The sequence below is a fragment of the Prionailurus bengalensis genome, chromosome A1 (genome assembly GCF_016509475.1).
Source record: "Prionailurus bengalensis isolate Pbe53 chromosome A1, Fcat_Pben_1.1_paternal_pri, whole genome shotgun sequence".
Taxonomy (NCBI): Eukaryota; Metazoa; Chordata; class Mammalia; order Carnivora; family Felidae; genus Prionailurus; species Prionailurus bengalensis.
This window is the reverse complement of record NC_057343.1, coordinates 1,670,829-1,698,509: the sequence shown is the minus strand read 5'-3', so window position 1 is coordinate 1,698,509 and position 27,681 is coordinate 1,670,829. Positions and strand designations below refer to the sequence as shown.

The following is a 27,681-nucleotide window of genomic DNA, read 5'->3' as shown; positions in this document are numbered from 1 at the left end:
GACTTCCCTGAAAGAGGACCTACAGGGAGGACTCTCTCCACCTGTCCTGCCCTCAGGACAGACCACATGATCTACATTTAGGGCCCTTCCCATACTCTTTATTTCCTTATCTGCTTTTCCTTTCCTCTACTTATGACTACCGATCTATTAGATGTTTTGTTTTTTGTCTTTCTCTTCCTAGGAGTTTTCATCTGTCTTTCGGCCACATCGATAGTGCTATATTACCAACACTGTAGCATCCTCCCTAAGAATTTGTAAATAAGTCAGCAATTCATGACCACTAAAATGTTGCAAAAGGAGTAGTACTAAAATAATTTAAAATATCACATGTTATTATATAAATTGCCTATGTGTACATTTGGAGGTAATTTACATATATTGTACAAATAATGCTTAATTATTTCTCTTACCTACCTATCCTCAGAAAGAATGGTTTAGGAATATTAAAAAAAATTTTTTTTAACATTTATTTATCGTTGAGAGACAGAGAGAGGCAGAGTGTGAGTGGGGAAGGAACACAGAGAGAGAAGGAGAAACAGAATCTGAAGCAGGCTCCAGGCTTTGAACTGTCAGCACAGAGCCCGACACAGAGCTTGACCGCACAAACCTTAAGATCATGACCTGAGCCAAAGTCGGATGCTTAACCGACTGAGTCACCCAGGTGCCCCTTAGGAAATGAATATTTAATGTGAAATAAAAGTCACTGTTATTGGTGGATGTTCTCTGAACTCTTTAGAGTTATTTTTGATAACTGAAGAATATATTTTAAGAATGTATTATCCTGCTGGGTTTATCAGAAAACTACTGTGCTCAAAATGAGATAGTACATGGGTGCAGATGTTTTTTCTATAGCTCTAGTTAAGGCAGACTTTTTTTTTTTTCATTTTTTTTCCATTTTTTTTAAACGTTTATTTATTTTTGAGACAGAGAGAGACAGAGCATGAATAGGGGAGTGGCAGAGAGAGAGGGAGACACAGAATCTGAAGCAGGCCCCAGGCTCTGATCTGTCAGCACAGAGCCTGACATGGGGCTCGAACTCACAGACCGTGAGATCATGACCTGAGCCGAAGTCGGACGCTTAACCGACTGAGCCACCCAGGTGCCCCTAAGGCAGACTATTAATTATATTTGTCTTGAAAATTACACAGGCCAAAAGCATCCTGAACATTCCCTAATGGCATAGATTTAATTTTTAGAGTGAATCTTTTTTTTTTTTAAGATTTCATTTTTTAAGTAATCTCTACACCCAACATGGGACTCAAACTCACAGCCCAGAGATCAAGAGTCACATGCTCCACCAACTGAGCCAGCCAGGCACCCCTTAGAGCGAGTCTTAAATTCTCAATAAAGAAAGTAATTTGGGGGTGCCTGGGCTCAGTCAGTTGAGCATCTGACTCTTGATTTCAGCTCAGGTCATGATCTCATGGTTCTTGAGGTCAAGCCCAGCATCAGGCTCCCTGCTGACAGCACAGAGCCTGCTTGGGATTCTCTCTCTCTCTCTCTCTCTCTGCTCCTCCCCTGTGTGCGTGCTCTCTCCCTCTCTCTCTCAAAATAAGTCAATAAACTTAAAAAAAAAAAAAAAAGAAGAAAGAAATCTGGACTTGCTTGGAGATTGTCCCTCTCCTGGTCCAGTGCACAGGTGCCATGACTTCAGCAGTGGTTCCCAACCGGCAGCGATCCTGTCCCCCAGGGGACACCTGTCACGGCCTGGAGACATTCTGCTTTTCGTAAGGAGGCAGTAGACGTGCTACGTGCGTCTGGTGGGTAGAGGCCAGGGAAGCTGCTACAACATTCTACAACCCATGGGGTGGCCTCCCACAATACAGAATTATCTGCTCCCAAATGTCAGTGGTGCCAAGGAGGGGAACCATCTGCCCAGCAGCCTGTTTGGGCTTCTTCGTTTTCACAACAAGATGGTACTGTTACCTCTCACTCAATTTCTCAATCACCAAGCTTCCTAAAGTGACTGAGATTAAGATTCCCATAAAAAGCTTTTTAAAAAAAGAAACAGGAAATGAAAGCTATCCGGGTCCACTGAGAACCTAAAGGAGAATCTCTGTAGGTTGGGCTAGAAATCTGTGCTTTTTAAAGTTTTACAAGTAATTCCACGTAGCCTGTGTCCCGATGGCATTTGTCAGTTAACCGATCTGCTTCTGATTGGCATTAGAGAAGCCCTTGCTCCGAAGCTGCCACCAAAGGCCATTAATTCCGAGCCCTGTGCTGTTGACCTTTCACAAAAGCCAAATGGAGAAAAATATTAACGAAGGAACGTGTAGTACGTCTCATCCCTGGCTCAGGCGGGGCCACTGGAAAGCTCGACACAGAACAGATTTGTCTTACTGAACTGAAATGTATTGTTTAGTGTTCACTGTCACTGAAGGACAAAATTAAAAAGTCTTTTCAAACATGTTATTTTATTTTCTGAGGGGATGTCACAAAAGCAAGGAGCCGCCACAGCTTTCAACGACCTACTGTCTCTCTCTGCTATGCAACATAAGTGAAGAGTTGGAAAACGTTTTCTTCTTCCCAAGGAATTATTTTTTGTTTCCTTGTAAATAGCAAAGATTATATAACTGATTACATTTTTCTCTTTCTTTTAGCTGCAAGGCTATTCAGGGCCAAATACTGTTTAGTGGCAGTGTGTGGCATGTGAATATGGTTATTTTGTGTTTTTCTTGATCATGATTTTGTTGTTGGTACTCCCATTAATACTTCACATTATTGCTTTAGGTTACATCAAACCCACTGTGCAACAAGATGGAGAAATAAATGAGTATTTTCTACAAAGCTAGCTTCACAAAAGGAAAATAAGCAAAATAGCAACATAATTTTTTAAACTTAAAGTAACATTAAAATTCATTTGCTATCCATATCAGCAAGATGACCATTCTATTTTCATAAACTCAAAGTATTTTTCAACCTCAAAAAGTTGCATACTAACTGAAGAGTTAAAAATGCCTTTTCTATAAATACCACAGTATGAGCTTTAACAAATCAATGATAAACCAAAATTTATTTTTCAAATTTCATAAAACTTTGACATACAGATCTGTTTACTACTGAAGAGAACCCAGTGGTATATTTAAATCCATCAAAGAATAAATTCTATAAAATGTACTCGCAGAGACAAATTTTCTGATCCTATAACCACATGTATAAACATGTGTCACAAAGTATAGGCTGGTAGCTATCTATGCAATTACCATAGCAAAGATAATTATTATACATAAGGCAATAAAGAGTTAGAACCTATAGTTTTAAAGTTATAAAATGTAAACTCACATTCAACATTTTCTGGAAATTTTCTGTGAATATCCTTGTAAGTATCCAATGCTTTTTGGTAGTTACCTATAAATAGGAAAAAGAGAAAAAAACATACTCACAGATTGTAAAAATTAATAACATTAAGAAGACTTCCATGTTTGCCACAAGCATATATAAACCATTCTTAATAGAACTTCTGGAAGAAAATGTACATATAAAAGAAATTTGAAAAAGAGAGCGAGAGTAAACGGGTGATGGTTGAAACTTAGTTCTACTGCTTAAAATACATTGTTGTAAAAAATTAAGATCTATTCAATTTCCGAAAAATTAAAAATTAGTTCAGAAGAACAATTGACTATTTTAAAAATAATCTAAGTGATAAGCCAACATTAATTTCAATGTCATTCACTTAGTTGGAAAAGATGAAAAATAACCTTTCTCGGTAGTTTTTATTTTGAAACATTCAAAAATTTATAGAAAGCATTTTGTTTTATAATACAATAATTTAGCTTCACAGCAACAAAGAATTGGAAAAATAATTTGGGATCAAAGATCTGTGCTAAAATGTCGGTAAACAAGCGATGAGTCTCAACAGGCCCCACTGTGCACGAGGGCCAGCCATGCTGACCCTCCCAAACGTGTGGTATGAATTCGATGTAACAGACAGGAAGCACCCAGCAGCTCTCAATAAACGTCAGCTTCTCTTCTAAATAGTACTTCAGTTAACACAAGAAAGTTTCTATCTCAAATCACTCAGAATACCTCTTACATATGTACGCTTTACATGTGACTGACAAGGAAATGAACACTGGTAATTCAGAACGCATGCTGATACACATATAATGTATAATACATAGTTATGTTGTATGTTCCCCAGGAAATAGAGTAACAGCAAAGATCAATGATCTAAATGATTTTAGGACTCCTGTGTACATATCCTGATGCCATTCTAGAGGAGCTCATAAAGAAAGAAACCTCCTACAAGACACGATGACAACATTGTTAACACTGTCACGATCCGTGCTCCCCCTGGATTGAGGAATTTATTTTCCTGGATCATTTGTGGCCTCTATAAGAGGGATTACAAATCTGTTCATGTCCATCTCATTACCTAATATCTGATAAGAGTCAACAATATCATTCACTTCACGGTGAGTCCAACACTTCAGGACAAGCGTCAGCAGTACATGATGTAATAAATAGTTAACTGAAAACGCAAATGAAGATACCAAGTAGCATTTGGTATAAAAAATACAGCCCCAGTTGTCGCAGTTCTGGGCCTTCTTCAGCCTTGTCAGGTGTGAGACAGTCTCATAAATTTGGCACGGCACACAGGCTGCTCAGAATTAGGTGAACAGAAAATGGAAACATAAACTACTGGGTATAGAATGCCTACTTTTCTGTGACTTAACATCCCCAATGATTACATGTTAACTTTGAAAAATAACGAATCTGTTAATAGTGGGGACGGAATACACGACTAAGACCCATTTTGTAAGCATGACTTGTTTCTGTGGGTAGTAGTTATGCTTCCAATATGTTAGTCAGCAACAGTTACTGTTTTAATAAACAAACATGTGGTTGGAACACAGTTCTATGCATAATTACCTAAAAGATAGAAGCAAAATATATAAAAAATGAATAAAGTTAAAGCATTTACCACTTCTTCTAAAACAACTAGCCACCATCAGCTGCCATTTCACTTGTGAAGGCCTATAAAAGAAACAAAATTATATGAAATCAGAGATGAAACAAAAATAACCTGAGATGATCAGTTTTATAAAGCTACATATCTGTACTATCTTTCAAATACATTTTTCCAAATACTTTTTGACCTCTAATTAGATCTTTATTATTGAAAGTAGCATATATACAATTTCCTTCATTATTACCTATCATATGTATATTAGAAAATTTAAGAGTCCTTCAATCTGGTTCACACCTTTATTTAGATTTTATGTGAACCACTTAACCTGTTTGGCTAAAGACCACTGTGATCTATTTTAAACATTATCATTGCCTTTGCCATAATGTTATACTTTGGCTTAGTACCTAAGACTTAGAAATTTAGGCTTGCGAAGTTTGTGCCCATGAGGCAATTGTTGACCTTGTGTTTGAACAATTAGGCTTCAACTAAAGGTAGAGTAAAAAAGAACTATATTCATTCTTTTTTTCCTCTTAAAAAGAAAAGGATTTCTTTTCTTAAAAAATGCTTATTTTTGAGAGAGGGCAAGCAGCGGAGGGCAGGCAGCTCTGTGTTCTGTCAGCAGAGCCCGCTTTGGATCCTCTGTCTCCCTCTCTTTGCCCCTTGAGCTGGGCTCGAACTCACCAACTGTGTAAGATCATGACCTGAGCTGAATCGGACGCTTAACCGACTGAGCCACCCAGGTGCTCCAAATTTCTGTTATAAAATAAATAATAACGACCAGGATTTCTAAAGACTACTGTCACAAATACCTAGGAAAATAAGATTTGAAGAAATGAAAGACTAGGGAATAATTGAATGTGCTTCTCATTTCTTTTTAGACTCTTCCTTCTATTTACCTGATGGCCTCAGAGACAGCCTCCCTCCCACTCAATCTGATGGCACACCTACCAGCTCTGGAGTCTTATTAGATCAGGGTCACAGCCCTACTACTTGGACAAGCTACTTAACCTCAAATCCACTCCCTACAAAGCCATCCACTTTGATCTAAAGAAAACACATATCTAACTACATTACTTCCCTCTTTAAAATGCATCACCTCCCCTCCAACTGCAAGGTAACTCCAAGGTCCTAATCCAGTTCATCCACTGTTAGCCATTTGCTACCTCACCAACTCCACTTCCATGGGGAGCTGCCCAACATTTCATGCTACAGCAAATCCAAACGGGAGGACAGAGTCCTTTGCATTCACTGCATTTTCTAGACTTCTGATCTTTGCACACACCGTCACCTCCACTTGGAGGCTCATCCCAACCTCATGACCCACTTCCCTGCCAGACCAGATTAGATTGTTCTGTGGACTCTTCTAACATCCTGGAATCTCTTTGGCACTGCATTTACTATACTGTAGTCTTATTTATGTTTCTGAATACCTTATTAAACTATAAATTCCTGAAGGCAGCAGAGTCTTTTGTGTTCCCAGGACCTGACATGATGCCTGATATATGCTGGGTGATCATTCATCATTAACTCCTCATTTACATATTCAAGTATATGTCTTTATAATTTCCTGAAAGGTTGGGATTATGATTTTTAGTTTGGTACACTATTCATTCTGTTAACTTGGTAAGTTACTTAAATTTGTGCCCATGTTTACTCATCTACAGAGTGGGAAGGATAACAGCACCCATGTCATAAATCAGTTGTGAGGATTACGTAGCACAATGTATCTAAATAATAAACATTAGTGATTATTATAACCACCTCTCTTCTCTTCTTCAGGAAAGCCTTATTTCATGAATGCCCCCTACTGGGAAATTGAAAAAACAGCCACCAGAGCAGCTGCTACGTAGTGCGTGCATGAATGTGTGTGCATCCTCATGTGGAAAATGGAGTAATTATTTTCAACCACTAAAGTAGCCCAGTAAAGAGGAAGAACAGGGCTCAGTGACTTAATGTTAATAAGGTATTAGGTAATATTCTGGATTACTAATTCTAGTGGATCATAACTACAGATGATCTGTGACATTGCTTGTTTCCATTAGCATACATAATTGGGCACTGATTTGATGTAGACGATCAGCAAAAGATTTTATGCATTATAATAGTCGAGAAGCTTTCATGTATGAGAAATGCAGTCTCATGTCTTTAGGACATGAGATAAATTTATTAATCTTCAGAATTAAGCTGCCACGTTCATACTGATAGTTTTAGGAACTGGAGACAGCCCAGACACTATTAATACAGGATAGGATAGTTTTGCACAAAAGCAAACAAGCTAATTGTTTTGGTTTGTCTCTTTTATCTGTCTTACCACCAGAACCTAGTTTATAAGTAGTAAGCCAAGTTTATTTCTTGAGTGGATGCCTACTCCTCTCCTCAATCCTCAGAGAAAAATACTACTATTTACAGGCAGCACATTTAAGACATAGTGATTTAGAATAACACCACCTCCAAACCAGCAAATTGGTTATAAATTGCCTAGCACAGTATTAAAAAACTAAAGGTTTTACGTATTTTAAATCTGTAATGACTTGGCTTTATAGAATCATGGAACTTCAGAACTGGAAGTGGCCTCGGGTAGGAATTCATTCTATCTGTTCACCTTTAAGGAAAAGAAACCGAGACACGGGCATCCTATGCCTAAGGTTATTGTCCCAATAGTATTTACCAGCATAATATCCTGAATAAATCCCTTATGTCACACATCCAGAAAGCAATGAGGAATGCAGTTTGAAAACTGTCTCAGAGAAGAATTATTATCTCCACACATGGAATAAGTAAGCACCATCTGAGAGTCATGATTTCTGCATTAAAGATGGCAGAGTTCAAAATCTTTTATTGCACAGGGGCGCCTGGGTGGCCAGTCGGTTGAGTGACCGACTTCGGCTCAGGTCATGATCTCGCAGCTCGTGAGTTCGAGCCACGCGTCGGGGTCTGTGCTGACAGCTTGGAGCCTGGAGCCTGCTTCGGATTCTGTGTCTCCCTCTCTCTCTGCCCCTCCCACACTCATGCTCTGTCTCTCTCTGTCTCAGAAATAAACAAACATTAAAAAATTAAAAAAAATCTCTTATCGCACAATGTCTTTTCTGGAAATTAGCCTCCCCAAACAAAGGAGAATAAGAAAGATAAACTCTATGTCAGATCAAACTCAAACCATATAAAACCATATACAAATGATGGATGATGGACTAAGAAAAAATGGAAACTGACTTCAGGAGGGCAAAGAAAGGTAAAACTCAAGTGCTTGCCAACAGCATACTGATGAGAGGTGCTCAGATCTTCCCTGCAAATCACCAGAAGTGTTCAAGAATTGGGATCACCGGCACTGAGGAAGGAGCAGTAAAGCATGAAACTATAAAAAGGAAAACAGACCGGAAATGTGACTGAGAAGCAGTGGGGCCCCTTCACCCCGTGCAGCCAGGTAATAAGCCCTCACCCTCAGGAGCCACTCAGGAAGGCTCCCGGCCAGGGGGCTCGGCTGGTTCGAGGTGCTGGACTGAGGACTGCAGCATGAGGCAAAGAGTCTGCTTCTGGACACGGAGATCCTCAGCCCAGTCCCTGCCGGCTGGGCAGCAGCCCAGGCTTATACTCCTGACGCAGATCTGAGGATGTTTCTCTGAATACACTGAATGGCCCCAGAGAAAAGACTTTAGAATTTTAAGATTAAATCTCAGGAACAAAATCATACTATTAACATGTTCTTTAAAAAAAAAATTTTTTTTAACACTTTATTTTTGAGAGACAGAGAGAGAGAGACAGAGAGAGAGAGAGAACAAACATGAGCGGGGGAGGGGCAGAGAGAGAGGAAGACACAGAATGGGAAGCAGGCTCCAGGTTCTGAGCTGCCAGCACGGAGCCTGACCAAGGGCTTAAACTCACAAACCATGAGATCATGACCTGAGCCAAAGTCAGACGCTTCACTGACTGAACCACCCAGGTGCCCCACTATTAACATGTTGTTGGGTTTTTTTTCATTTTAGAAAAGTATTTGCATGGATCTTTATAGTTTATAAAAGATTTCCCGGGACGCCTGGGTGGCTCAGTCGGTTAAGCGTCCGAATTTGGCTCAGGTCATGATCTCACAGTCTGGGAGTTTGAGCCCCATGTCAGGCTCTGTGCTGGCAGCTCAGAGCCTGGAGCGTGTTTCAGATTCTGTGTCTCCCTCTCTCTCTGACCCTCTTCCGTTCACGCTCTCTCTCTGTCTCAAAAATAAATAAACGTTTAAAAAAATAAATAAATAAGAAACATTTCCATTGTATCTTTTTAAAAAATTTTATTTAATTTATTTTTTTAATTTACATCTAAGTTAGCATCTAGTGCCACAATGATTTCAGGAGTAGATTCCTTAATGCCCCTTACCCATTTAGCCCACGCCCCCTCCCACAACCCCTCCAGTAACACTCTGTTTGTTCTCTATTTTTCAGAGTCTCTTATGTTTTTGTCCCCCTCCCTGTTTTCCTATAACATGTTCTAATGCAGCATTTGGTGACGGTACTGTTGGCGTTTAGGATGGGACCGTTCACTGTACAGGTCCTCTATGCATTACTGAATGTTTACCGTCACTGGTGGCTGCTTACCTAATGCTCACAGTGCCTCCCTATCATCATGACCCTAAAATATGCCCCTCCCCCTACATCTCCAAATGGCTCCCCCAGGGGTAGGGCTGTATTGTCTTTCTTTGCTCACACTGTCTTTTTTCTTTAATTTTTAAATCTTTTATTGTGAAGTATAACACATATGGAAAGACACATAAAACATAACTATACAGCTCAATAAACTGATATAAAATGAACACTCATGTAATTATCTTACAGTTCAAGAGACAGAATGTTGCAAACACCCTAGAAGCCTCCTTTACACCCTCAACATTACCTCCTTTATCTAATACAGGCAACTATTATCCTGACTTTTGAATACTGATCTAGACTGGTTTTGAACTTTACACGAATGAAATCATATAGTAGGTATCCTCTTTTTATAGTTTTATTAAAATATAATTCATGTAACATACAATTCACTCATATAAAGTGTAAAATTCAAAGGTTTTTGGTATATCTCATTAATTTTTTTAGTTTATTTATTTATTTTGGGAGAGAGAGAGAGCAAGAGGAGGAGGGGCAGAGACAGAGGGAGAGAGAGAATCCTAAGTAGGCTCCGTGCTGTCAGCACAGAGCCGAATGTGGGGCTTGAACTCATCAACCGTGAGATCATGACCTGAGCCGAAACCAAGAGTCAGATGCTCAACCAACAGAGCCATGCAGGCACCCCATCACATTATTAATTTTTAAAAATTATGATTAAAATATACAACTCAGTGGCATTAATTACATTCAGAAAGTTGTACAATCATCACCACTATTTCAAAATCTTTTTCATTAGCCGAACAGAAACCCCACAATCATTAAGTAATAACTTCGTTTCTCCCCCCAAACTCTAGTAACCTCTAATATACTATCTGTCTCTATGAATTTGCCCATTCTAGACACTTCATACAAGTGGGATCACACCATATTTGCTCTTCTGTGTCTGGGTTCTTTCACTTGGTATGATGTTTTCCAGGTCCTTCCATGTTGCAGCATGTGTCACAATGCTGTTCCTTTCCATGGTGGAATACCCCACTGCATATATACAACCACATTTTGTTGCCTGTCATTCATCAGTGATGGGCACTTGGGTTGTTGACACTTTTTGGCCATTGTGAAAAATGATATGTTAATGAATGTACCAGTATCTGTTTGAGTCTCAGATTTTAATTCCTTTGTATATATTTAAGAGCAGAATTGTTGCATCACATGGTAATTCTAGGTTTAGCCTTCTGAGGAACCACGAGATGGTTTTCCATAAAACACCATTTTACATTTCCACCAACAACGCACAGGGTTACAATTTCTCCAGGTACTCAACCACCCCACCACTTATTATTTTGTTGTTGCTGTTTTCAAATATAACAGCTACCCTAAAAGCTGTGGTGTCTCATTGTGATTTTGATTTGCATTTTCCTAATGACTAATGATGTCGAACATACTTTCATGTGCTTATTGATCATCTATCTGTATACCTACTTTGGAGAAATGTCTATTCAAATCCCTTGCCTATTTTTAAATTGTTTTTGTTGTTGTTGTTATTGTTGTTATTGGGTCATAGAAGTTATTCGTATATTCTAGATATAGCCCCTTATCAGATATAGACTTGCAAATATGTGGGCTGTCTTTTCATTCTGTTGATAGAGTCTTTTGTTTTTTAATTTACTCTTAAAATTTACATCCAAGTTAGCATATAGTGCAACAATGACTTCAGGAATAGATTCCTTAATGCCCCTTACCCATTTAGCCCATCCCCCCTCCCACCACCCCTCCAGTAACCCTCAGTTTGTTCTCCTTATTTAAGAGTCTCTTATGTTTTGTCACCCTCCCTGTTTTTATATTACTTTTGCTTCTCTTCCCTTATGTTCATCCGGTTTGTATCTGAAAGTCCTCATATGAGTGAAGTCATATGATATTACTCTTTCTCTAATTTTGCTTAGCATAATACCCTCCAGTTCCATCCACGTAGTTGCAAGTGGCAAGATTTCATTCTTTTTGATTGCCGAGTAATACTCCATGGTATATATATCTGATATCACATCTTCTTTATCCATTCATCCGTCGATGGACATTTGGGCTCTTTCCATACTTTGGCTACTGTTGATAGTGCTGCTATAAACATGGGGGTTCCTGTGTCCCTTCAAAACAGCACACCTGTATCCCTTAGATAAATACCTAGTAGTGCAATTGCTGGGTCATAGGTTAGTTCTATTTTTAGTTTTTTGAGGAACCTCCATCCTGTTTTCCAGAGTGGCTGCACCAGCTTGCATTGCCACCAACAATGCAAAAGAGATCCTCTTTCTCCGCATCCTCGCCAACATCTGCTATTGCCTAAGTTGTTAATGTTAGCCATTCTGACAGGTGAGAGGTGGTATCTCATTGTGGTTTTGATTTGTATTTCCCTGAAGCTGAGTGATGTTGAGCATTTTTTTCATGTGTCAGTTGGCCATCTGGATGTCTTCTTTGGAAAAGTATCTATTCATGTCTTTTGCCCATTTCTTCACTGGATTATTTGTTTTTTCAGTGTTGAGTTTGGTAAGTTCTTTATAGATTTTGGATACTAACCCTTTATCTGATGTCATTTGCAAATATCTTCTCCCATTCCATCGGTTGCTTTTTAGTTTTGCTGTTACCTTCGCCATGCAGAAGCTTTTTATCTTGATGAAGTCCCGAGAGTTTATTTTTGCTTTTGTTTCCCTTGCCTCTGGAGATGTGTCGAGTAAGAAGTTGCTGTGGCCAAGATCAAAGAGGTTTTTGCCTGCTTTCCCCTTGAAGATTTTGATGACTTCCTATCTTACATTTAGATCTTTCATCCATTTTGAGTTTATTTTCGTGTATGGTGTAAGAAAGTGGTCCAGGTTCATTCTGCATGTTGCTGTCCAGTTTTCCCAGCACCACTTGCTGAAGAGACCGTCTTTATTCCATTGGATATTCTTTCCTGCTTTGTCAAAGATTAGTTGGCCATACGTTTGTGGGTCCATTTCTGGCGTCTCTATTCTATTCCATTGATCTGACTGTCTGTTTTTGTGCCAGTAGATAGAGCTTTTTGATGTAAAAAAGTTTTAAATTTTGATGAGTCTAGTGTATCTATTTTTTTCTTTTATTGTCTGTGCTTTTGGTGTCACATCTAAGAAATCATTGTCAAATCCAATGGCATAAAGATTTTCCTCTCTGTTTTCTCCTGAGATTCATACTTTTAGGCCTTATATTTAGGTCTTTGATCCATTTAAAATTTTGTTTTGTTTTAATTTTAGAGAGAGAGGGCACACCCAGGCAGAGGAGAGGGGCAGAGGGAGAGAATCTTCATGCTGAGCTTGGAGCCTGACACAGGGCTCAATCCCACAACCCTGAGATCATGGCCTGGGCTAAAATCAAGAGGTGGACACTAACCAACCGAGCCACCCAGGTGCCCCTGAATTAAGTTATATACAGTGTAAGGTAAGGGTTCAACTTCATTCCTTCCCAAGAGGATATGTTTCTGAGCACCTTTTGTTGAAAAGACTGTCCTTTCCTCATCGAATGGTCTTGGCACCTTTGTTGAAAATCAATTTACTATATACACACACAAGGGCTTATTTCTCAGTTCTAGATTCCATTCATCTGTACGTCCGTCTTTATATCAATACCATATTGTTTTGCCTACTGCAGCTTTGTAGCAAATTTTGAAATCAGAAGGTATGATAACTCTAACTTTCTTCTTCTTCAAGTTGTTCTGGTTATTCGAGATCCCTTTGAGATTCCATGTGAACATTAGAGTGAGCTGGGCAATCTGCTTTACTGAGTCTATTGCAAATGTTAGTCTCATCTGGAAACACTCTTACAGACACACCTAGAAATAATTTGGGCAGCCAGTGGCCAGTCATGTTGACACATAAAATCAACCATCTCAGTAGAATTCACCAGTGACACCATCTAGGTCTGGGGATTTTCTTTGTTGGATTTTTTTTCTTAAGTGGGCTTTATGCCCAGTGCACAGCCCAACACAAAGTGCAACATGGGGCTCAAACTCACAACTGTGAGATCAAGACCTGAGCCAAGATCATGAGTCAGACACTTAACTGACTGAGCCACCCAGGCACCCCAACTTTGTTGGAATATTTATTTTAAAGATATATTTACTTATTTATTTTTGAGAGAGAGAGAGACAGAGACAGAGACAGAGAGTGTGTGTGTACATAGGAGGGAAAGAGGCAGAGAAAGAGACAGAGAATCCCAGGCAGGCTCCACACTGTCAGCCTAGAGCCTGATGTGAGGTCGGAACCCACGAACTGTGAGATCATGACCTGAGCTGAAGTCAGATGCTTAATCAACTGAGCCACCTAGGTACCCCTCTGATACAATCTTTATAATTTCCTTTCTTCTTCTAATTGTGGGTTTATTCAGTATCTTGTAGATAGTTTACTGATGGATACTGATTTTCTTATTCAATCTGTCAATCTTTCTCTTTTACTGGAAAAGTTTAATATATTTCTATTTGTTATTACTGATACAGAATGATTGTTTCTTCTATATAGCTATTTGTTCTGTGTATTACATGTTTCTAGTTCCTCAATTCCTCCATTACTGCCCTTTATTGGTATTTAGTTGATTTTTTATAGTGTACTATTTTGATTCCCATCATTCCTTTTCTGTGCATTCTTTCTTTTATGTATTTGCCTTTTAAATCATATAGGGAAAAGAGAGGTTATAAGCCAAACCAAAAGTACAAAGTGTTGTACTTTTATATTTACCTATGAAGTTACCTTTACAAGTCTTCTTTAATTTTTTCTTAGGTCTTGGAGTTACCGTCTAGCATCTTTTCATTTCAGACTAAAGGACTCCCTTTAGCATTTTTCATTGGGTAGGTGTACTGGTAATAAGCTCCCTCAGCTTTTGTTTATCTGAAAATGTCTTAATTTATCCATAATTCTTTTTTTTTCCACATGACACAAGTACTCTTATTTTCTAAACCATTTAACAAGGCATAAAACCAGTCTTAGCTCTCAGGCCATAAAAAACAGACAATGGGTGGTAGTGGGTAGTTGCTGACTCCTACTTTATTTAAAAAAATTTTTAAAGGTTTTGGGGCCACCAGCTGGGTGGCTCAGCTGGCTAAGTGTCTGACTCTCGATTTCAGCTCAGGTCATGATCCCACGGTTCATGGGTTCGAGCCCTGTGTTGGGCTCTGTGCTGACAGTGCAGTCTGCTTGGGATTCTGTCTCTCCCCTTCTCTCCCTCTTTTTCTCTTGCATGCATGCACGTTCAAAATAAATAAACTTAAAAAAATCTCTCTCTGCTTCTTCCCTGCTCATACACACTGTCTCAGAATAAATAAATAAACTGTATTTTATTTTTAAAAAATGTTTGAGAGAGAGCATGAGTGGGGTAGGGGCAGAGAGAGAGGGGGACAGAGGATCCAAAGAGGGCTCTGTGCTGACAGCAGAGAACCTGATATGGGGCTAGAACCCACAGACTGTGAGATCATGACCTGAGCTGCCAATGTTGGACACTTATTTATTTGGAGCGTCTGGGTGGCTCAGTTGGTTGAGGTCATGATCTTGCGGTTCATGGGTTCAAGCCCTGCATCGGGCTCTGTGCTGACAGCTCAGAGCCTGGAGCTTCCTTCAGATTCTGTGTCTCCCTCTCTCTCTGCTCCTCCCCTGCTCATGCTCTGTCTTTCCTCTCTCAAACATAAATAAACATTAAAAAAAAAAAAAAAGAGTTGCATGCTCTAAAAAGAAAAAAAAAAGTTTAATTTGTAATATACAATGTGAATTGATTACAAATTGGAAACAACACAATTTATTTCTATTAGGACTCTTTCAGAAATGAAACCTTGTCCTACAACCGAGTCAGTGATTTCCTAATTGATAAAGAAATAATACTTGTTTGTTGAAATGTAAGAAAAATACACAGAGCAAAATAACTCAAGGAAAGTATTTTTTTAAACTTTTGCATAAAAAGGTAATATATTTAACACAATAAAGACCAAATAAAATGGAACTTCATTCAAGAAAATGTAAATAATGGGGTGCCTAGGTGTCTCAGTTTGTTAAGTGTCCAACTTTGGCTCAGGTCATCATCTCATAGTCCATGGGTTTGAGCCCCATGTCAAGCTCTGTGCTGACAGCTCAGAACCTGGAGCCTGCTTCGGATTCTGTGTTTCCCTCTCTCTCTGCCCCTGCCCTGCTCATGCTCTGTCTCTCCCTCTCTCTCTCCCTCAAAAATAAACATTAAAAAAATTTTTTTTAATGGAAATAATACATGAATGTTCATTAATATTTGTTCATGAATGTAATATGTTTATCAGATTCTAATTCTAGGGATAAAATCAAATCCCAACACATTTAAGTAAACATGAAATCAGAATAATTACTTACTGTATAAGAGAAGCTCTTTCAAAGTATTGAATGGCTTTTTCACAAAACTGGGTGTCAATGTAATAAGCTCCAAGCCACTCAATAACTTCAATGTTAGAGGGGAAATACCTATATGACTAGAAAAATATGGACATGACAATACAACATCAGTGGCAACGTAGAATTTATACCTCAACATTTAACCTATTGAAAGGATTTATTTTACCAATATGAAATTTCTTAACAAAAAAGCATGAGCTGTCATAAGGTCATAAGCACTTTATGTTTTGAAACTACAAGATTTAGAACACTTAATGTTTGATATACATTTTTAAATTACCTATAAATAGCTTTTCGATGTACTGATAGATGATCTGAATCAAATTAAATAAGTAATAGAATTTTAAAAAGGATCAAAATCATGTTTCAAGGGAAAAATGAATGTGATTTTAATTTAATTTTGCATTAAAATTATTAAAAAATTTTATATTCCATAAATGCTTTATTTTATTTTAAATCATCATCATTTAAAAACCAGTAAGCATTTCTAAATTTTAAAAACTAAACGGTCTGCTGACTGTTGTTTTCTTTTCTGCTGAATGCTTTATAACAATATATAAAAGGCTAAAAAGTAAAAGGAAAATAAAATTATACTTACCTCATAGTAGTACTGAAATGCTTGGGATTTATCTCCTTCACTATCATATAATTCTCCTAGTTTAGACAGAGCTCTAGAATCAGTTGGAACAACACTGATCAGTTGCATTAACCATTCAATAGCTTGATTGGGATCTTCCATTAATTCATATCTTGGAAAGTTTTAGTTAAGGATAACACAATTTTTCCAAATTCATTAATAAATAAGCAAACCTAAATACAACATTACAATGAAAATATTTCTTAGCCTATAGTAATGTGCTACTGAATACTGTTTATTCTGAATTTCTTCAGGGATGGGGATGAAAATGGGGCACTGTAAATAACACTCATGCTCCATATACACCTTGCTTTTCCTTTTGCTTCATTAGTATCCACTAAGATCAACTCCCAAATTTCTAGTAGAATTAACAGTTTGCTCTTTTATTCGAAGCACTGTCCAAAATTTGTCCTTAATAGAAATGCCTGAAAGTTGTGTTCAATTATTCTACTTCTCTTAATATGTCGAACATGTTAAGGGAAGAGTTTCCATGTATTTTCCTTTGAGTTTTCCCCAATTAGATTTTAATCTAATTGGGGAAAATAGGAAAATAGGGGAAAATACCCAAAATAGGGTATTCTTTTTTTGTATCAAGTGCCTACTAAATCCTTTGTATACACTCAAATAATTTATTCACAGCAATACTTATTGACTACTATTTATTTTTACATTAAATGTCTCAATGAAATGAAACATATTCCAATCTAAAGTTTTATTGAGAAAGAAGCTTCTGTTTTTAATGATGGCAAATGTGATACCATAAAAGAAATATAAAAATAAGAAAACGATTGAAACAGCCTTAAAATTATCAATTGCTTAACTGAATCCAAGCTGATCAGGAACTGGGAAGTATCAGATCATGACGGTGGCAATTTCAGACAGATTAAGTGGACAAAACAAAGAGGCTAAAAGGAATAAGCATGAAATCCTCTGCTCTAAAAATAGCTTTTTTATTAAAAAATGTTTTATGCTCTCTAACAAAAGTAGAGTACGTAGTACTTAAAATTATTAATGGTATACGTCATAACATGCTTTTCCCTAACCTCTGTATAAAAGTTGTATCAAGAGGGGTGCCTGGGTGGTTCAGTCAGTTGAGTGTCTCTGACTTTAACTCCAGTCATGATCTCACCATTTGTGAGTTCAAGCCCCACATCGGGCTTGCTTCTGTCAGCGCCTAGCCTGCTTTGAATCTTCTGTCCCCATCCCTCTCTTCCCCTTCCCTGCTCATGCTTTCTCTCTCTCAAAAAATAAATAAACATTTAAAAAAAAAAAGAAACAAACTTGTATCAAGATAATGGTAACTTAAAAACCTACATAAGATTTTAACTCTTTCCAAATGTTGTTTTGAAAGATTATTTTTAAAATAAGGAGAGAAATTAAAATGTTTTTCAACTAGTTTCAAAGGCATTAAAAACATTAACAAATTTCTGCTTTTCTAACCAAAGGCAGGAGGGAAAAAAGAAAACAAACAAACTAAAGAGAGCCAGGAGTTGTAGAAGAAACTGACCAGGGAGGAATGTTTTACTTTTCCACATTCCCCAGAGTTCTAAACATAATACTGGCACAGAGTTCTAAACATAATACTGTGACTGTGGCACAGCACACAGTCAATAAGTGACTACTGAATGAACGGAGTAAGTGAGTGAATTCATATAAACTACTGGCTAATTTTGTAGGGTAAAGGCCTTTGGAGAGTTATACTCATTAAGCCTATATGTCAGCTAAAATAATGAAGATAAATTAACCCAACTCAATCAGCAGTACTAATCAGTAATAAATAATATTTTCCTTTTAAACAGTAAGTTACTGCTTCAAAAATACCCTACAAGACTCAGAGTTAATACAATCTAACCTACAGTCAATGAATAGCTTATGTGTACTAAACATCTGTGCTCAATTACTATTTCAATTATTTCCCCCCCAAATTAAGACATAATAGTGTTAACCTTTTAATAATTTCTTTTATAATTCAAATGATCTTTTAAAACAGGATCAACCAAAAAACACACTCTTAACTATTGACAACAAACTGAGGGTTACCAGAGAGAAGATGGGGGCAGGGAGATGGGTAAAACAGGTGATAGGGATTAGAGTATACTCATCACGATGAGCACTGAGTAATGTATAGAGTTGTTGAATCACTATATTGTACACCTGAAACTAATATAACACTAGTGTAATTATATTATATTATATTATATTATATTATATTATATTATATACAATAGAATTAAAATTTAAAAAGATACACATTTTATAAAAATGTAAAATACTGGAATTAAAATTAAAAAATAAAGCTGTATCACTCAAATAAGATTTTTATCACATATTAATGTGATAGGATTTAAAATATTATCCTCATCAATTACCTCATTGGCTAAGGTTATTTAACGACTGGTACTCAATCACCAATTGAGTGAATTAACAACTGTCCTCAAGTTTTTCACATAAGATACACATTTGCTATCTGGTAAAGAACTTGGGCACTGTTTCTTAGGATTGCATGAAGTTTCAGGAAACAGTCCAAAGCTTCATCAAGCCGGTTTAGCCTCTTATAGGTAAGGCCTTAAAAAGAAGAAAAAGAAAAGCTATAAGCATTATTACTGGTAAGTAATTTTCTCAAAGTCACAGGATAAATTTTTAAATATATGTAAATATTCATCCAGGAGAGAGAGATGATGGGGATTTTTTTGAAAAAGAACAAGGCAGGGGAGGGGCTTTTCCACTATTGTTGGGCAGATACCAAAACATGCTAGAGCACTATCGTGATTTTAAGGTGCGGCAGGGAAACAGGAGTAGACAGACTAGCAGAATGCACAGTTCAGAAACTGACTCAGTTACAGATTTAATGGGCATTGAAACTTAACGGGGACTAAGGGACTAGTAAGAAATGGAGCCAGGACAACCGACTACACGTGAATTAAAACATGTAGATTCCTATTTTGAATGTATTCCTGTTTTGAATACACCCAAAACTTACTTTAAAACTAAGTAGAAGAAAAAAAAAATGGTTAGAGAGGGAGGGAGCCAAAACATAAGAGGCTCCTAAAAACTGAGAACAAACTGAGGGTTGATGGGGGGTGGGTGATGGGTATTGAGGAGGGCACCTGCTGGGATGAGCATTGGGTGTTGTACGGAAACCAATTTGACAATAAATTTATAATAAAAAAAACTAAATAGAAAAAAACAAAGATGTAAACGTATGAAAAGAAAATATAGGAAAATGATTTTATAATCTTGGGGTAGGGAAGGGCTTTGTAAAGCAATAAATAAATGAAGCCACAAACTTTCCAAAAGCCAAATTTGACTCTATAAAATTAGAAAACCTGTTTGACAAAACAAATGACCAATTAAAAGCTAAGCAACAGACTAGAAAAAGTACTTAAAACTTATAAAGAGAACAAATAAATCAATATCTAGGCAAGAAATCTCCTGCTAAATTAAGGCCTCTGCTATTCACTTCCCTCTGCTCTTTCCCCGATACCCGAACGGTCCCACCCTCCCTTGCTCCAACATGACTTTAAACTCTCCTTGACTCCATCTAAAATGGCCAATTCCTCCCCACCCAGCCAGGTCTTCCTTTTGCATCTGGCAGGAGATTAAAGACTTCTCTCCGGGAGGAAGGATCCAATTGGATCAATTGACTAGCGGGCAGTTCCCCAACTACGCAGATCAGGCAGATGGCCCCGTGGCAGCGTGCCAGCACATCAGTCTCCCTTGTGGCCTCAGAGATCCCTCTCAGCTTTAGCTGCAAACTCCTAAATGCGAGAAGACAGGCCAGGATCATCAGACATCTGAGGAAAGTTTACGACACGAAACATAGAAGGTAAAACAAACAAGCCAGCCAAAAACAGCAAAACACAGCTATGCAGGGAGAAGAAAACCTCAAAAGAAACTTCATTAATAACCCAAGAGATAAGAAGCAGTATTGTATCAACATGTGTTTGTTGCACTGCAAACTCAAGAACAGGAAGGAATGACACCCGTTTCAGGGGACCCTGACAGGCAAGGAAGGGAATAAGATGCGCCTTCAGGTCTTACAACGTTTCGTTCGCTAAAAACCAAACCTGATGTAAATATGACAAAATGTTGAAGTGTGTTAAATACAGTTGGTAAGGGACATGGGTATTTTTCTGTCCAATTTTTGTGTTTGAAACTGCTCATAAAGAAAATGTGTTTGTTTGTTTTCCCACCTATCAGTTTGGCAAAAGCTGAATATTCAGTATTAGTAGGAATTTGGGAAGTCAGTCAGTCGCCTCCACTAATGAACTGGAGCTCTGTAAGTCAATTTAAAATAAGAAAAGAAAGAAAAAAATTGTAAAGGAGAAAAACAAAGCAATTCTGCCTAGTTTACTTACCAATATTATAAAGTGCTTCAGTACAAGAAGAATCATTTCTTAGAGCCTCTTTGTAGAATTCAGCTGCCTTCTCATAATCACCGTTTGCAAAAACTGTATTCCCTTTGTTAGTCAGAGCTGAGGGATTATACCTATCAGAGTTCACAGCTAAATCTGCATAGCTACTGGCTTGTGCAAATTCATTTTCCTAAACAAAGTACAAAACACACACAAATTATTCGGGGTTTGTCAAATATCTCTACTGACTGTTCTGGGCTACAGACATGATAAACAGATTTTCTGAGATTACAAATACGATAAACAGAAATATTTTATATATCTTGATCTTGATAGACTTATTCTACAAGATTTTTAATCATCATGTTCTTTCAACTACCCAAGTTTCTAATGACTGACTTCACAGTCTCATGATTTGAATAACAACACTACATGTAAGTGGCTCCATTTTATTAACGGTTTTTTTGTCTATTTGTTTTTAGCTTTAGAGAGAGTGAGTACAGGATGAGGAGGGGGCAGGAGGCAGAGAATCTTAAGCAAGCTCCACACTCAGGGCAGAGCCCAATGCAAGGCTCGATTCCACCACTCCGGGATCATGACCTGAATCAAAATCAAGAGTCAGGCGGTCAACAGACTGGGCCACCCAGCCGCCCCAAGTGGCTCCATTCTGAACACCCGGATTTCACGTCACAGCTGCAGTACTGTGCACACCTGAAGCCCTGAGCTGGCTACAAAGGCACCACTATCTTTCCCGTCCTTCCATCCAATTGGTTGCGTCACCTACTAGGTCTGGCATTTCTAGCAAGTCTCTAGTTCTGTCTCTTCTGCCAAAGGACCTTAACATCACTCACTTAAGCGACATAGACCTCTCAACCCTTAAATAGTGAAGCATCTGTGCCGGCTTGCTTAAGCCAGGAACCAGATTTCCCAGAATCCCCTTCCCTGCATGGTTCTTGTCCACAGTCGGCTGAAAGGAACTTGTAGGACATGTGGGACGCAGACGAGAAGCAGCGGCTTTTGCTCTCTGAAGGTCTTTTTCTGGTCATCAGTTGCAGGACTGATGCAGAAACACCTGTGGGTTCCAGCCTGCCCTCACTCATTTTGACTCCACATCTGGTTCTGCCTCCCAACTGTGCTGTCCCTGCTGAGCACAGTGACCCCAATCCCTGATGGGGCTTGGCTCCGGACCCACGGAGGAGGCAGTTGTGCAGAAGCAACTGCTTCCCAAAGGTCTCTCCAAGAACTCCCCCTTCATGTGGCTGCTGGACACGCTGGGCCACTCACACACTGACTGCTGATCCCTTCTCAGGCCCCTGACCCCCCTTCTGCACCTTCACCCACAGCTCCCCCACCACTGGGTAAATTCTAGCTCCCACATCCCTTCTCCCATGATACTCACAGTGACTGCTTCCCCGAATGAACTTCCAAAACACTGAGATACAATTCACAGGTCAGATAAATGTACATTTTTGAGGCATTTACACATTCAAAAAATTGTACCACCATCACCAACATCCATTTCTACAACATTTTTATCACCCCCCCCCCCCCAAATATCCTGTACCCATTAGCAGTCACTCCCCATTCTCCCACCTGCTCTGGCCCCTGGCAGCCACTAATCTGGTTTCCACCTCCATGGATTTGTTTATTCTGGACATTTCATAATAAACACAACCGTATAACATGCGGCTTTTTTTGTCTGGCTTCTTTGCTTAGCAAAATGTTTTCAAGGTTCATCCATGTTGTACTACGCATCAGTATTTCATTCCTGTTCATCGCTGAATAATATCCCATTGTATGGATAGGCCACATTTTGTTTATCCATTCACTGTTGATGGACACCTGGATTGTGCCCGCCCACTTTCGTTTATTATGAATAATGCTGTTATGAATATTCATGTATTTGTGTGGACTCTGAACTTTGATATAAAAATTGGTACTTAAAAGTGGGGTGCTACTGTCATAAAAAACTCAAAACATAAAAAACCTTGTCTTTTAGACTAGGCAGCAGGCAAAATCTGGAAAGCACTAGAACCACAGCAGTGGAGGATGGAGAAGGAGTAAGGAATTGTTATCAGAGGCTAGATAAAGGGCAAGTCATGTTTTGCAGTCATAAAACCGGGAAAACTGCCATCTACACTGACTTGGAAGACAGAACGTGTACTCAGTAAATATGTGCGTGTGGCCAAGGAGATTTCTGGGCAGGAGGTTAAAAGTGCCAATTAATTTACTTTAATTGGGTCTGATAAGGTACAGTGAGAGAGGAGCTTAAGAGAAAACTTCAGATTTTCCAACTAGAGTTTGGCAGAAATATAGAAAAACAAGGACATGTTGGGCCGGAAAATAAAATTATTTCATGTCGCTAGTTTCTCTGAGCAGCAAGTCTCAGAGTAAGAACTGGTTGCAGGGCACAGATCAGATCAAGGGTGTGGCTGTAATGCCCTTTGGAAACATCTCAGGAAGATTTAAGGTAGTGCCTGGCAAAGGAGGCACTCCTCTTTAAGGTAGAAAAAAGCTTCCAAATATCTTTGGGGCTCTGCGCCACAGCAGCCTCATGCACCTAAGCGGAAAGGGGTCTGTCTGCCTTGAAAACCACTGTGGATGCAGCTCTTGGGGCATGTGGGCAACCCAAATGAGATTTATAGGAAACCTGCCAAGTCTTTAAGGGAGTTGTACCAGTTTAAGCATTGCCAGCTTGGATTAAAGGGACAGACCGTCCAAAATGAAAGACAGCCTCTGGGTCCCCAATTTTTCTGGGCAGAAAGCAGGCTAAGAAAGTTAATCAGCTGCAAATACAGGTTATTTTTTCTGTAAAAGGAAGTGTTCCCAGAATGCAGAGCCAAGAGCCACAAGAGACCAAAGGATTAGGGCACCGCTCCCAGGGATCAGAGCTGAGCCCTACCTAAGGAACGTCCCCTTCCTCACTTTTGGGGGCGTGGACCACATGTGCTTAGCTAGATGTCTGACCCACTAAGGACTAGTGGGTGCGAGGTGCCTCCATCTCACCCCTTTGGAACAAGAGTATCTATTACAGTGACCCTACTCTTATCTCATCGGAGGATGTGAAGTGTATGGGAGACACGGTGTGTTTTCCTGTTCGCAGACCTTTGGGTCAAGAGGACCTGCACCTGAGAAAGCCCACCTCTATCTAGACCCCAAGCAGACGATGGCTCTTGGGCCTGATGCTGTGACAGGTGGGACTATGAGAGTCCCTGGAGGGCTAAGTACATTTTGCATATGGAAAGGATACACTGAATGCAGGCAGTGACAGATCATTAAAATAGTGGCCCCAAAGGGTCACACCTCCCAGTATTCAGGCCCTTGAATGGTTCTCTCCCGTGTTGGTTTTGCCCAGTAAGATAACAACAAATTCAACGCACACAGGAGCCTGGTAACCACCTGAGCGCACTGGGGTCTCCTCTCGTGGACCCTGCCCCACATAAGAAGGCTGGGCTCCCCTGCTGGAGGAGGAGGTGGAGGAACGAGATGCTGGTCAACGGCTCAGCTAAGTCTCACATGTGAGGGAAGCATTTGGACCATGCTGCCTCAGTCAAACTTCAGATGATGGCAGCAGGATGTGTGACCCCGGGCCAGATCAGCAGAAGGAGCACCCAAGTGAGCCCAGCCTGTTCAGGTAGAATGTGAGGAAATACACAGTTATTTTAGCCACTACGTTTTGGGGCAGCTTATTCCAGAGCAACAGAAACTGATACAACCACATACTAGGTACCGATAATATATGTTCAATATATATCATATACCAGGCCCATTACGTTGCCTCAAAATAACCATTTTCCCAAGAACTACGTGCAACAAACTATTGATCAGATACTCTGATAGCTCTGCTCAGTCGCCTAAATCTAGCTATTTTTCTTTCTTTTTAAAAAATCTTGGGGCGCCTGGGTGGCGCAGTCGGTTAAGCGTCCGACTTCAGCCAGGTCACGATCTCGCGGTCTGCGAGTTCGAGCCCCGTGTCAGGCTCTGGGCTGATGGCTCAGAGCCTGGAGCCTGTTTCCAATTCTGTGTCTCCCTCTCTCTCTGCCCCTCCCCCGTTCATGCTCTGTCTCTCTCTGTCCCAAAAATAAATAAACGTTGAAAAAAAAATTAAAAAAAAAATCTTCTTGGTCTCCTCCCACACATTCATCAAACTTGGTCAAAATCTGGTCGCTAATTAAACCATTTGCACGAAATTTACAAGTGATTTTCTAAATTCAAATGTAATGACTGTAATGGAGACCATGCTTCAGCCCCCAGACCTGTCCTTCAGAAGTGCTGGGAATGCCGCTGGCCACAGCCTCAGCTGTCAGCCCACTCTGTGACTTACTCTAGCCCCATGAGAAAGAGGTGCCTTGCCCAAAGCTGCGCCCCCTTCCTGGTGAGCAGGCTGACTCCAGTGACTGGTTGATGCGGAGGCACGAAGGCCCGTCCCCCTCACCGCAGTGGGGGACAGGGCTGCACAGCCATCCCAAGTCAGGGGGTCCCGCAGGGTTGGCTAAGGACTGTGGTGACTGCATCACAGCCCAATTTCCCCCTCCTCCACTCTGTGACGCTTCCAACCCTTCTCACTGACGTACTGATCCAAAGAGATCTGCCCCGGAAACTGCATTCTGGCTAATCTCCAGTTCGGAGTTTGCTGTCTCACCAGCAAAAGTGCCTCTCCTAGCCTTCATTCTCATGGACTACCTCTCTGATTTCAATGTTATATACTTCCTCTTTGTGCCTTCCTTTTTTCCTTTACTTCAAAGGCATCATACTGTAGTTCCTTTCCCATCCTCTTGATCTGATTCTTATTTTTGCCTCTTTAATGTATGTGAATCCCAAAGTCAGTTCTCAGTTCTGTGCTACACTCTAGCCCCTGGAGATACCCTCTATCATCTTAGTTCAGGCTGCTATAGCAAATACCACAGACTGGCTTAAACAGCAAACGTTTATTTCTCATAGTTCTGGAGGCTGGGAGATCCCAGATCAAGGTGCTGGCCAATGTGGTGTCTGCTGAGAGCCACTTCTTGGTTTGCAGGAGGACATCTTGCTGTGTCCTCATGGGGAGAGGGCTCTGGTTCCTTCTCTTCTAATAAGGGCGCTAATCCCATCAGGGGACCTGCTCTCACGACTTCATCTAACCCTAAGTATCTCTCCAAGTCCCTCCAAATACAGTCACATTTGGGCTTCAATATATAACTTTGGTTGGGGGAGGAGGACACACATGATCAGCCCATAGCATCTATTATCAAAGCTCTGACCTCTACGCAGACAATCATCAAATCATCTCTATCCCCGATTTCCCATCTGAGATCAGTTCCACATGCTTGTTGGCCATTACTATTTAAATATATCACCACTGTAGGGGCTCCTGGGTGGTTCAGTCGGTTGAGCCTCCAACTTCGGCTCAAGTCATGATCTCACGGTTCATGAGTTCAAGCCCCGCGTCGGGCTCTGTGCTGACAGCTCGGAGCCTGGAACCTGCTTCAGATTCTGTGTCTCCCTCCCCCACTCACACTCCATCTCCCTCTCTCCCTCTCTCTCTCTCTCTCTCAAGAATAAACGTAAAAAAATTTTTTAATAAATATATATATACATATATCACCACTGCTACAAAAAATCTTAAAAACATATTAGAAAAAAACTCAGCATCTTTCTCCCTAATCTGCAGCCTCCTCTCAACCTGCACCTGGCACCACTCTCTTGCCAGTAGGCTTAAAATACTGCTGTCATTCCTCACCAGTGGTCTTGATCTCTTTTCCATCACAACAGAGTAGGGGTAAAATTTCCACCGTTAACAGTAGTTCAGCACGGCAGTGATTCTCAGTGGCGCACCAACCAGAAGTTCCAAGAGGAACTGAGAATGTGGTTTAACTAAATATAGTGATCCTTATGTTCACATCCTCTCCCACCTTTCCTGTCTCTGTGCTTTTGTTCATCCCTTTAGTCTCCCCAAAATTAAAATGCTTTGTGTCTTCTCTGAATTTCTGAAACACTTATTATCTCTACTTTCAACCAACCTTCCTTTCTTCCGTCTGAGTCCACCCGCATGCCTCCTTTGTTCCGAATTAAGAAGCTCCCTTTTAGTGAGCTCTTAGACTTTTGGTATTCCCCATGACTGGGATCCGGCAGATGCTCAAAGTATGCTTCTTATAGATGACACTGTACCTTACGTAAATCATGTAACCTGAGCCATCACTTTCTTTACTACTAACATGGTGCTGAAACCGATCTCTAGCCCACCTCGCGGATCCGCACTGTGTAATCTTCTGAGTGATGTTTGCCCACCATAATTTTTCTCCTTCCCTTCTTCTTCTGAGATGGTCCTCTCACTCATATCCATACACTCAACCCCTGGCCCAGAACCTGTCGTGATCAGACCTCTAGGCACCCCATTCTACTAACATTCTCTACCAGTCTTCTTTGCAGCTTCTCTCTAGTCGTGCTCTTCGGGGAGAAATTTAGCAACATAAAAATACCACATTATCCACTCTTCGTTGTAAAAGAACCGGAACTTACCAAATAATACAGAAATGAGAGGTTGGTTGCAGCTGCACTTTTCACTCTACTCTCCTTTTTTTCAAACATTTTTAAGGTCTCCACAGCCTAGAAATGAAATATCTGGACGTTACGATCATTGTAATAGGACGGTATCCGGGCTTAAGGCTGCTGTAAAGACCATTGTGTCTTGAGTGTCACACCAGGGGAGGACACAAAGGGAATGGACTGATATGGTCAAGAAAACAGACGACAGAAATGAGAATTTCATCTGAGAATCGGCATTTATAAAAAAGGACACAGCAAAACTAAAAGTGCA

The 27,681-nt window shown here is 39.8% G+C and overlaps 1 protein-coding gene across 5 annotated transcripts in view; it reads right to left on the bottom strand.

The window, feature by feature from the left end:
• IFT88 (intraflagellar transport 88) overlaps positions 1-27,681 on the bottom strand; it is a 133,156-nt gene that overhangs the window by 32,579 nt on the left and 72,896 nt on the right. For all 5 annotated transcript variants that reach the window (XM_043574755.1, XM_043574763.1, XM_043574773.1 and 2 more), the window contains 7 exons: positions 27,384-27,470; positions 20,889-21,075; positions 18,987-19,095; positions 16,492-16,642; positions 15,855-15,970; positions 4,925-4,977; positions 3,283-3,348 (listed from right to left, as the gene is read on the bottom strand). In XM_043574755.1, coding sequence (XP_043430690.1) covers positions 3,283-3,348; positions 4,925-4,977; positions 15,855-15,970; positions 16,492-16,642; positions 18,987-19,095; positions 20,889-21,075; positions 27,384-27,470 — 769 coding nt within the window. The remainder of the gene's footprint in view (positions 1-3,282; positions 3,349-4,924; positions 4,978-15,854; positions 15,971-16,491; positions 16,643-18,986; positions 19,096-20,888; positions 21,076-27,383; positions 27,471-27,681) is intronic.